Genomic DNA, 12328 nt, shown 5'->3' with positions numbered 1-12328 from the left:
GTGTATTTCTTGTTCATTTCCAACTTCTCTCATTTTCATGCCCCATCTGCTGCTGTGCTACATCCCTCCCCTATCTACCATGCACAGAGGCTGCCCAAGGCACTTGTGACACCCCTGCTGCAGATCACCCACCCCTGAGCTAAACTGGAATGTAGGGGGGAACAGAACTCAGCCTTTTGGACAGCTAATATCATTCCTTTATATGTCAGGTTTATGACCACATATACTGAAAGCAAGTGTTTTACCAGCAGTTTTGTTGAACTGTTACTATTACACAATATCACGTATTTAACTTTGATTAAGCTGAAACAATCCCACTATTCATGACGCAATTCAGTAAACACAAAAGTCTTTGCAAGCCTGAACTGGTTAAATCAAGAAACAACAAGTGGCATAAAATTCCTAATGAACACATGCATCTTTAGGCTCATATATGACAAAAATCAGCTTTTATATGAGTGTAGGTGTAGGTTGTAGCCGTGCTGGTCTAAGGACAAAGGCAGACAAGGTTCTGATGGTGAATCTGATATATTTATTAGACCAACTTGAAAGTCAGCCTAATAAAAGTTAAAGTTGGTCTAATAAAAGGTATCAGATTCACCAACAGAACCTTGTCTGCTTTTATAAAAGGAAACGTAACCAAGAAAACCCCGATTAAGTGTCAAGCAAGAAAACATCTTTTTTTTCCCCTTCTGTGCTAATACAGATCACTGAATTGATGCCCCAAAAATATCACTCCTTATAACCCAAGATAGGCAACATTTCAGTCTAAGGCTTCCTTGAAAGATGGATTTTTTTTTTGTAGGATTAAAGATTTCATGACAAAGGTATAGCCAAGTCACAACTAAAAGAAAAAAAATACTTCACCTACTTCAAAGCATACAAAAAACTAGAACTCCTGGTTCCAAAATGATACCTTTTATTAGACCAACTGGGAAATCACAAGAAAACTGTCCCTTTCTACAAGCTTTTGGGATCAAAGACCCTTTGCCAGGCTCTGGGAAAAGTATAGATGGTATAAGATGGTAAAAAGTCCCTCTAGGTAGAAAATAAATTTCATTTTTGCACAGAGGGAGCTGAAGATAGGAGACTGTCCCTCTGGGTCCATGAGAGCGTCTTACCTACTTCAACTAACTTGGTGATCTGAATGACCGAGGGCTTTCTTAAGCAACAGCAACCTTGAATCACGGAGTGCCTGAACCCGAATGGTAGGTTTAGCCCTCTCAGCTGTACCTGTACAAGCCAGCACCACTCAACATTTTTTGTACCGGGACCCATTTGTAAACAGAGAAGACCCGCCCCAACCCAGCACCCCTCGTTCCCCAGCAAGGGTCACCAGCAGCGCTGTTCTAATCTATTCATTGCATGATGTAATGACATTCATCACTGTGTCAGGAAGGCAAATGTACACGACTATCACCTTGTAAAAACCCACTGGGACAACTGCATAAATCGGATTCAACATTTGATAGCACTGCCACGCTCCCCTCCTTGCCCCTCTCCCTTTCACGCGAGTCCTTTGTTCGGGTGCTCTATGGTTTTGTCATTTTGGGGGCTTGTGACCGTTAAAGTTAAAGAATAACATCCTTTATTTGAATGGACGTCCTCTCGTTGATCTCCCCGCTGACTCGCAGCAGTCTCCCAAGGATTTCACTGATTCCTGGAGGCTCCTGGCGGGTCAGCCGCCCTCCTCCCGTCCCAGGATGCAGGTGTTTTTCTCCTTTCAAGGAGACCCCCTTTTTCAAGAGCATGGAAGCATTTTTCAAGTTGCCTTGAGACCCTTTCACAGACTCGTGCGGCCCACCTCAGGGTTGAGAAATGCGGGTCTCGGCTACGGCTCAGGGAGGGCTTTGAGGAGGCCCCACAACAGGGCACGGGGGTATAAGCAGAGAGGAGGCCGGGGGAGACCTCCTCCACCCCAAAGCCCTCAGCGATGCCCCCCGTCCTGCTGCCGGAGGGGGTCGAGCCCTCCCCGGGCCCCGCCCCGCACTCACTGTTGCCCGCGTGGGCGCAGGCCGGGCCGACGAGCAGCAGCAACAGGGCCCAAACCGGCGGCAGCACGTCCCTCACAGCTCTCCCCCCACAGGTGGCGGCCATCTTGGCGGGCTCGGCACACTGACGTGGCTGCGGCCCCGCCTCCCGCCCCGTTGCTGGGTAACGACGCTCTCCGGCGGCATGACGCATTTCCCGCCTGCTGGCGAAGGGGGGCGGGAGAGCGCGTGCGCAGAGGGAGGGGCTTGGCGCCAGCTGCTGGCGGGCTGGGACATGCGCAGAGAGGAGCGGAGAACATGGGGAGTGCGCATGCGCGAGCACGCACGTGAGCACCTGCTGGCAGGGCTGGAGTAGCTATTTTGCCCTAGGCTCACGAAGCCGAGTCACTGGCAGCGTCAATGAATCATAAATTGCAAGGGCTCCTGGGGAACAGGACCTTGTACGGGACCCACTGCCTGGTGGGGATAGAGCCAGATTCATCCCCAGCAGGCAGCTGATTCGCCCAAATCTTTGCCCCTCGCCTGACTCCTGCCTGGTTGCGGGCGCCTAGCAAAGCACCGGAGGAGAAAGGAAGCCCTATAGGCAAAGCAACCTTCCCGTTGGCGGGATCTGGTGGAAAAAATGTCCGATCAGGTGAAAATCTCACCCCCTGGTGGCACGAAGACTTTTCAAAACAGAGCATTTTGCGTCACTTCTGTCTGCACTGCCTGCTCCGTGGTTTCAGAATGGGAGGGGGGGAACAATGATGACTCCCCAGTCAGTGATCGGACACTGGGGGACCCATCTCCCATTGGCAATTGGCAGGAGGGACCAGCCCGTCGTTGCCACCAGTAACCCATGGGGGAAAGGGACCAGAGGGAGTTTGTTTGGAGGGGGTTGTAGCCCCTACTGGAACGTGGTTCACCCACCCCATCTTCCAGCCCTGGCTGGGGAACCCTTAAAACAAGCTCCCTCTGCTTTCCCCACTTCCCTTCTGAAAACTTGGCAGCATAGCAGGAAGCCGGGGCCATTGCTCAGGGAAACCAGCTGCAGGCTGGCAGCCTGCAGCTCGATTCCCTTGGAGCCAACAGTGAACTTGTTTCTTCCAAGGGATCGTTGCAACTCAGAACGCTTCCTGCAAAGCGTTCTCAGTAACAGCGGGGAGCTGCACTTCTGTCTGCACCCCAGGTTTCCTCTTGTTCTGTCCCCGCCAATCAGAGAGTCAATGGCAGCAGGGACAGACATACCTGAGCTAGTTTCAGTTTAGCTACTTGGTTAACAGCAACTACAACATTGCAAGACAGACAGGAGCACGGGATGGTCACCCTTGTACCAAGGTCTCCAGGGCGCAAGTCTCACCTATGTTGACACGACTTGGTTGCTGTACAGCTACTCCTCGCTTAACATCGTAGTTATGTTCTTGAAAAATGCCACTTTAAGCAAAACGATGTTAAGCAAATCCAATTACTTCACAGTAGTTACCTACTAGTAGGCAGCAGCCAAACAACGGTATAACCGAACATCGCATGACTTTAAACGAGCATGTTCTCTAATAGATCAGCGACTTAATAATGAAACAACGTTAACCAGGACGATGTTAAGTGAGGAGTACCTGTATTAAAGCTCAACCGTGGGTATGCGTGGCTCATGCTTCCCAAACTGGCAAATTGCTCATGCCTCCCAAAATGCGGGGCTCGTGCTTTCCTGTGCCTCACGTTCCATTGTATGGCTCATATCACCATACGGAAGAAACAATAGTATGTCCTTCGCCATCTACTGTGAATAATTTGTTATTCTGGAACCATGAGAAAGTCACAACTTGGGAGAATACTGTCGTTTCCTTTCCAACTAAGAAGGATCCTCTCCCAGAAAACTAGGGTGGCATCTGAGGCTACTGAAAATGACAAATTATTTAGTTTTGAAGGCATGGCTCTTCCACTCCCTCAAGCTTGTTGCACTCTTTTTTGAAATTCTGCCACAGGCCATATCACAACAGACTCCTGGTATGGGAGGATATGTTCATGAGGCAATCTCCTACTAACATCAACCATCCTGTACCAACTACAAGGCTTGTTTACATAGGAAAAAATTATACTTATTTGTGTCAATGTTAGAAGGATTCTTTTGTTTCTCTGGAAAAAGTTACTCATGCTGCTAGGTTTTAATGGTTAAGTTTTTCCTTACCTTATTTCTTTTAGTTGAAAACGCAGAGGTGTCACAGCACCTTACAGAACAGATAGTGCTCTGGAGACCAGCACAAATGCTATTCGTACAAGTTTTTTCACAAAGGTTCATGAAGACACCCCCTTAGCATGCAAGGACCACAAATAAAGGAAGCCTAAGTGTATTTGGTGAAGCTACAGTTTATCAGATTGTAGTTGGGGTTTTGGTTGTAGCTGTGTTGGTCTAAGGACATAGGCAGGAAAGGGTTTTTTTTGAGTAGGTGTGCTATCTCTTATTAGACCAACTAAGTAGTTGGAAAAAAACTTGCTAAGGACTTTTTTCCAACTTCTCAGTTGGTCTAATAAAAGATATCACATCTACTCAAAGAACCTTGTCAGACCGTAGTTGACATTCATTCTCACAAATATTACCGGTTTTGATTGTTGTCAATCAACAGGATAAGCTGTATCTTAATATTTGAGTTTGAGAGTCATACGATTGTGCTATATTTGCAAAGAACCACAAGAAAAAAATCAAGTGAATTCTTAAAAATTCCTGTCTTAAGTAAAAGACTGAATTACAAGAATCTGTTAAATGAGTTGTTCCAGTTGACAAATCTCCCACACAATTTATTTGTCATTTTAAAGAGAAATAAGTTAGGGTAAAAAATAACAGCAGTAGAAGAAGGCAATGCCTGTTTGTTTTTATACAAACCAAGGAATTATTATGAAATGATTTCCACAATTAACATAAAGACCATATAAAAGGTGATGTTTCAATATTTTATTGAAGTGGGTTTGGTTTTTTCATTTTGAGTAGTGTCAAGTACAGCACTTTGGGATCTAGTTCCACACAAAATGGAAGACTCTAAAAATGTATCCATTAAATTGCTAAAAAAAGTGGTAATAAAACAAAAGTCCATTTCAAATGTAAAGTGATGCCACTATGTGCTTACAGTTACAAAGACTCTTCCCTGCTTATGGCTCTGTCTTACAAGCTTTTCCATATTTAGTGCAAGGGAAAGGAATCACAACACAGGACAAGTATTATTGGCTGAGTTGCATCAAACCTTCTCCGTACTGAAATTATACATGGTGGACATTCTCAAGCACTCTGAAGACAACTGTAAGTGTAAGATAACTAAATAAAACTGAAACCATATACGAATTATTGATCTAAAGATATCCCTTTTTCAGACAAGTTTGCACACACTGTCCTGGATTGAAATTGAACATTTAGTCTCAGAAAACTGCTTCCTGAATTAAGATTTCACTATCATGATCTGCAGTTTTCAAAGTCCTAGTTTCTATATCACACTAGTCTGCCTTTACTTATCTACACATTACTTTAAGGGTAAATCAGTACCTTCCAATCCCTTGTAATGTGTACTTGGCAGCTGTGATGGGCAACAGCGTTCCAAAAAAGCCTGGAATCAGGATCTTTAAAAAATGTTTTTTCTCCACTTCTGAAAGAACAACACTTTAAAGCTTAGCTGTCTTTAACCAGGTTTAGCATGACTGATACATAGCAATACTTGCATCCCAGACATAAAACATTGAAAGGTACACTAAATTCTGAAGGTAGCTATGCTGTAAGGTGTTTTCAAATTAGTGATTGTGCAATTCTTTTTTATGCTTCAAATTCCAATCCTAGACCAAGTTTGTGACCACCTGCATTAACATTCTTCCCATCCAACAAAGCAGACAACGTGAGCTTGATTCCTAGGGAGAAAAGAGACCAAAACAGAGAGGGAAAGTAAATATGAAAACAAGTAGCACCACTAAATTCTCCTATCGTTACGTATGGTGACTGGTCATGTACTCTACTGATTTCAGTGGGCCTACTTTTGGAGTAAGGTATAAAGTGAATGAGAATGGCAAAAAAATCAAGACTTGGGGCCTATGGATGAAAAAGCACTAAATGTAAAACTATAAGAATTCACGTTCATCCGTTTAGTCTGACAGTAACTTCATTGTACTATACTAAATCCATGATCAGCATTATTACATTCTTGTTTCTGGGCCAGGGGAGTTTAGGTATGTCATGCTTTGAATCAAAAGAGCACTTACAACAAAAGAAATTAATACAAATGCACTTGCTAATTGGGTTTTTATACATACAACTGCTCATTTGACATACAGTTTATCTCTGATAATTATATTCCGGACCATGTGCCTAAAGCATTTGGAAAAATAAGTCCCTAAGATAGTCAGTCCTCATGTTGACAAGTAGAACAACACTTATTTCTTCTGCATATACTTACCTGGCTTCAAAGTCTGAGTGTATCCTAAACCAATAAGACTGGAGTTGTTCACTTTAGCCTACAGAAGAAGAAAAAAAGTACACCAGTCAGTATCCTTGTATGTTTCTTCCAAGTCTTTGATACTTAAAATATGAACAGTCTTTTACCTTTCCATGTTGATTCTATTACAGTATATGGACCAAATTCTGCCACTACTTGTATCAGTACAATCCTACTGAATATTTCCTATATAGACTGATGTTTTATCAACCAACTTTGAAAGTACTGTAATGAAACGAAAATACAAGAGAATTGTCTCTTCTACTTCATGCAATTGTTCTCCTATATGGCAGCTCAAAGACACGACAACACTGTATTGCTTTTAACCACACAGTCAGCAGTTCTCTCAGAATGCATTTTTGAGGCTGAGAAAGAGCAAAATTACAGAGAATGAATTAAATTCGCCCATGGTTTACATCAAGGTATTTGACCCAGTGACTCCAAAAAAAAGTTATAATCCAGTTTGAAACTTTCTGTAATGTAGAGTGCAGATAAGTAATGCCTATAGTTAAAATATCCATTAAAGAACTAATTTTCAGTTGTTATAACTGCACATGTATGACACTCACGGAGAAAGATGCATCTGGGTCAATCTGATATTTGGCTGCTATTCCAAAGCGAGTGTTGCTATTTCCAGCTGTCCAAGCAAGATTGACAGCAGTTTCCAATTTATCGTTCACCTTCTGGTAAATGGAGCCTCCAAATTCTGTTCCATCATTCCTGTAACAAGCACATTAATGAAATGTTAAATTGCACGATGAAACGTTAAGGTTCTTCAACACAATCCATATCAATAAAGTTTTCACTTACAGCTGGTTTCATAACTCTATAACAACCACATAGAATTGAAACAATGGACTAGATTAATTATGAGAATTCATGCCTTACAGTTTTGTTTCAATAAACCATCCATAAAACTAATCAGAAATTGGTTCACAATTATGAGAATTTCCACTTTCTCCTCCTCAGTGGTTGGAATCCACAGAGCAAACATGGTCCACATGTAATACATTCTATACATCTAAGCAATCCAAACCCTGCCCCCCTTGGGAGTCCATGCAACATTTTCCAATGCAATCCAAGGTTTATTATTATAGAAAAGTTAGATGGAAAACAATACTTATACCTACTGACAAGTTCAAGTAATAGCAGCAGCTTTTAATAGTCAAATATATTCTTCCGGACAAGAACAGAAGTACTTTCTGTAGGACCGAAGTTCAGTAACATCCATGTAATTGCTAGTCGTGAAAAGCAAGGAATCAAAAAGTACTGAGAGCTGCTGAGGCAAACAAATTATGTGCAAGGACCTCCTGAATTCGAGGCGGCTGCCCGCTGATTTTGCAGGCAGTACGTGGGACCGAACAGCCATTTGGAAGGTGAAGTGAGGAAGGTCCTCTCCACACCTCTGATTGGCTGAGGGACCCTGGTAGCCCCACCCCTCACTGCTGACTGGCTACGAGGACTTCCTGTCACACTGCCCCACCCTCATGGCTGATTGGCTGTCCATCATGCAGCCCCGCCCCCACCATTGATTAGAGAGGGGCAAGGGCCATGACAGGCAGCCCTTGCAGTCAATCAGTGGCAAGGGGTGGGGGTAACAGCCATCTTGCCAGCAACCCTTTGAGTGGAAAGACCGCCTTCTGGGAAGCCAGCATTTTAATAAGTTTTCTTTTTTTTTCATGGATTTTGCCGGCATTCCTGGATTTCATAAAATCGGCAAAATCACAATTTCAGGAGGTCCCTAATTATGTGCAACCCTCCCACACAGCTGTGTTTGTCCTGAAACACCAGGGGTTGAGCTGTGCTCACAGAAGCTAAAAAGTCATATTTAGAGGAGAAATTCTGCCTGGCCCTGCCTCAGACCAAAGTATCAGATTGCATGTTATTTAATATCATGACTCTTTATGTAATAATGATTAGCTCTTATATACTTGTCACCAGGTAAGTATCATCTCCATTTTACAGATGGAGAAACTGAGGCAGAATGTGATGAAGTGACTTGTCCCAGGTCACTCAGCCAAGTCCCCAGCTGGCTGATCTAGCCACTAGGCACCACTGTCTCTGAAAATGCTGAACCATCCAAGCATAATGTGCATGGGAATGATGGGAATTCCAGTTATAAGCTCAATCTTTCCTGCGTCTTCTGGAGGATGTCAGCCCTTTGTGCTAGTTAGACGCCAATTTTTTTTTAACTGAAATGTTAAAATGAAAGAGAAAGACACCTGACAGAGTGCCATCATATTACTGCTACAGAAGGCTGAGCCCATCAGAGCTGGTCCCATCAAAACTGGCCTAATACCTAAAGCTGAGAATATTAAACACACTGCTAATGCCAAATACATAATATTAATAATTCTTGAGGAGTATCATCTAAGATAGAGGTTTGTGGGGATCCAAGAGGGAGCAGAGGGGGCTGAGATCTTTTTATACTTTTTAGCAATTCTTTCTTACTGTTGCTTTCATTGGAAAAAAATTATAACATTTTATAGCAACAGGCTGCACCACAGTGTTTCGAACTGGTGGAGGGTACTGCGGGGAAAACCTCTGAGAGCACTTAATGGAACAACTAATAACTTTTGATGGCGTGGAAAGACCAGGCATATTGTTTGGACAAGAGTTCTCTGTTCACACTTTTTCAATTTGGCAGTCTTTCAAAGGTACCCTCTGGCCTGTGAAGATTCAATTGTTCTTTAAAGGCTTGCTAAATCAGATCTCTGCAAAATGCAGGAAACAGAACAAAACTGCCTTTGAAGAGGCAGCTGAGAGAGCAGAAAAACTGTTCAAGTCCCAAAAGGAAACAGTTTGCAATAGCCCTGCTAACACATCCACTATCCCAATACAAAAGGGCGAAAAAAGAGAAACCACTTAGATTGAGAAAACTTCTCCAAAAAGGCAGAAGTATTACTTTTTATTAGAAAATAACTGAAGATGTTCACGACACTTAGTCCTCCCTTTTCATGCTATTTTCATGCACAAATGTCAAGTGTTTGTGTTACGAATTCTGATTTTGACACGTCTCAAGATTAGGTCCACAATCTCATCAAACTTTCATTGTCTCCCTCTTGAGTTTCATTTGATCGTTTCTGTTCTTGCTTATTGTCTGACAACTTTTTTATCTGGTGCCAAATCATCACCCACTATTCTATTTCAGGTTGCATTACTCCAGAGCTTGCTTTTATTTTCTCTTGCATGAAGAAAATACACATAGATCTTGCATAGTTTTTATTGCTATTACAATCAAAATCTATTAAAATTGAATGTTGGGCTCTCTCTCTTACTCGGGATCAATTTGATTCCCAGAAGTGGGCAAGTGATAATGGTTCCCTCCATCTCTTGCTCCCTCAGCCGCAGCTGCCAAGCAAAACCTAGGCACATCAAAGATTCAGGCTTCTCCATTTCTATTGGTTCCCAGTAAGGGAAGAGTTGGCGCTAAATTGATTATTCTCCCTCTTACTGACTTTGCCAACCTTTCCCCTTCATTACAAATTTAAAAAGCCACATACATTTGGCTGTCTACTTACTGATACTTACACATTAGTGTGAAGCTGGAATTCATCAGTCTTGTAGCCAACAGCAAAGTTGCTCTGAGTTACTCTGGACTTAGTCGTCTCAAAATTCATTTGGTAACCTGCCAACCAGCCTTCATAGCCAACCACCACAGCTCCACGTATTGAAGGGCCAGCAATATCAAAATCCATATCGCAGCCCAGATTGATGTGTTCTCGTTTGTATCCTGTCTTAATTTTAGCACTTTTTTTCCTAAAGAAAAATCCCACAACATTATTTTATGATAAAACAACCACTCATAAGTAGCAACTGCTTTAATCCATTGTTAATTCAACCCAAAATAGCAGCGTTGAAGACAAACTACACGTACCTGGAGATCCACGGGATATGTCACCTCCTTACAACTGTCTCACATTTTAGATGTGCAAAAACCTAATTCATTTGCAGTTAATTATAGCAACATGGAGCAATAAAATTGAAAGTGAGCATTCAGAATGCTGAGGCTTGGGTGCACCATCCTGCATGTCAAATGACAATATATGAAAGGCAAAGCCTTTGAAACTTCTATTTGCAAACTCATTATGTATTGAGCCAGATTTGCAAATGGGGTAAATTAGCACAGTTTCACTCATCAGCTCAAGTCTTGTCCCTCTGTATGCTAAATAGATGGAAACTCTGTGAAGCTGGGGGACTGTGGCGTAGACACCCATACAGTCCAATGGGTCGCCAACTGGTTAGAGAGTCGCACCCAGAGGGTGGTAGTGGGTGGGTCCTTCTCGACCTGGAAGGACGTGGGAAGTGGGGTCCCACAGGGCTCGGTCCTTGGGCCCGCCCTGTTCAACATCTTCATCAGTGATTTGGATGAGGGGGTGCAAAGCACCCTGTTCAAGTTTGCTGATGACACTAAGATGTGGGGGGATGTGGGCACAATAGAGGGGAGCAACAGGCTACAGTTGGACCTAGATAGGTTACAAGGATGGGCGGAGGAGAACAGGATGGGGTTTAACACAGACAAGTGTAAGGTGATGCACCTGGGGAGGAACAATCGGCACCATACATACAGGCTGGGGAACTCCCCTCTTGTCAGCACGGAGGTGGAAAAGGATCTGGGAGTCATTATTGACTCCAAGATGAACATGAGTCGGCAATGTGGGGAGGCGGCTAGGAAGGCCAACTGCACCTTGTCGTGCATCCACAGATGCATCTCGAGCAGGTCCAAGGAGGTGATCCTCCCCCTCTATGCGGCACTGGTCAGGCCGCAGCTGGAGTACTGCGTCCAGTTCTGGGCGCCGCACTTTAAGAGGGATGTGGACAGCATCGAGAGGGTCCAGAGGAGGGCCACTCGTATGATCAAGGGACAGCAGGGTAGGTCCTATGAGGAAAGGTTGCGGGACCTGAACCTGTTCAGCCTTCAAAAGAGAAGGCTGAGGGGGGATCTTGTGGCCTGTTATAAACTGGTTAGGGGGGATCAGCAGGCGCTGGGGGAGTCCCTGTTCCCCCGAGCGCCGCAAGGAGTGACCAGGAACAATGGTCACAAGCTGGCGGAGGGAAGGTTTAAGTTGGACATCAGGAGGCGCTACTTCACGGTCAGGGCGGCTAGAGTCTGGAACCAGCTTCCAAGTGAGGTGGTGCAGGCTCCCACCCTGGGGGTTTTTAAGAGGAGGTTGGATGACCACCTTACTGGGGTCATTTGACCCCAGTACTCTTTCCTGCCATGGCAGGGGGTCGGACTAGATGATCTGCTCAGGTCCCTTCCGACCCTAGAAACTATGAAACTATGAAACTGTTAAGCATAGGGGAACAGACAACTTTACTATATTATTTCATTAACTAAAGCCAAAATTCAAACAGGCATGAGAATATCTGCCTACCTTTACACAGACTGCAGTCAAAATTGTTCACACATTTAAAACCAAATAGATACTTCAGCATCTTTCTGTAGTAACTGTAATTCAAGGCAGGAAGTGTTACCCTTTCCCTCCCTCTCTTCTCCCAGAAATTTGATCTCATTCTTTGGTCTTTATTATAATAGAATAAAAGTCTTTGTCTGTCTGTTTGTGTGTCTGTCTGTCTGTAACATGTCTGACCAACTGCGCATACACCACTGAGAGGGCAGGCGATGACTGGCTGCGCGGCCCGGACTCTGCGGGCCCAAGTTTGCACTGCTGCCAGGGAAGTTTGGCGGTAGAGAACACGCCTGGCCATCCACAGCGGGGCTTCCCCCCCACCTCCCTGCCTGAGGCCAAAGAGGGGGATAACAGTGGTGGTGTCCAGTGCTGCCTGGCCCAGACACCCCCCAGGCAGGCAGGGGGAGGCAGTAGGCAGGGAGGGAGAGGAACAGGGAGGGAGGTGGATGCAGGCCAGGTGGACCAGAAGTGGCGGGGG

The 12328-nt window shown here is 44.3% G+C and overlaps 2 protein-coding genes across 2 annotated transcripts in view; both read right to left on the bottom strand.

Moving 5' to 3' along the window:
* The window catches only part of CUNH5orf15 (chromosome unknown C5orf15 homolog), a 30025-nt gene extending 27828 nt beyond the window's left edge, over nt 1-2197 (bottom strand). The window contains exon 1 of the mRNA XM_019506305.1: nt 1995-2197. Within this exon, the coding sequence (XP_019361850.1) occupies nt 1995-2184 (190 nt within the window). The 5' untranslated portion in view covers nt 2185-2197. The remainder of the gene's footprint in view (nt 1-1994) is intronic.
* A 2699-nt stretch (nt 2198-4896) lies between these two features.
* VDAC1 (voltage dependent anion channel 1) overlaps nt 4897-12328 on the bottom strand; it is a 34915-nt gene continuing 27483 nt past the window's right edge. Inside the window, exons 6-9 of the mRNA XM_019506304.1 lie at nt 9968-10195; nt 7006-7156; nt 6398-6455; nt 4897-5855 (exon numbers count right to left, since the gene is read on the bottom strand). Of these exons, the coding sequence (XP_019361849.1) occupies nt 5764-5855; nt 6398-6455; nt 7006-7156; nt 9968-10195 (529 nt within the window). The 3' untranslated portion in view covers nt 4897-5763. The remainder of the gene's footprint in view (nt 5856-6397; nt 6456-7005; nt 7157-9967; nt 10196-12328) is intronic.

This window comes from Gavialis gangeticus, unplaced genomic scaffold, assembly GCF_001723915.1.
Source record: "Gavialis gangeticus isolate Ggan-Ray unplaced genomic scaffold, GavGan_comp1, whole genome shotgun sequence".
NCBI lineage: Eukaryota > Metazoa > Chordata > Crocodylia > Gavialidae > Gavialis > Gavialis gangeticus.
This window is presented reverse-complemented; position numbering and strand designations above follow the sequence as displayed.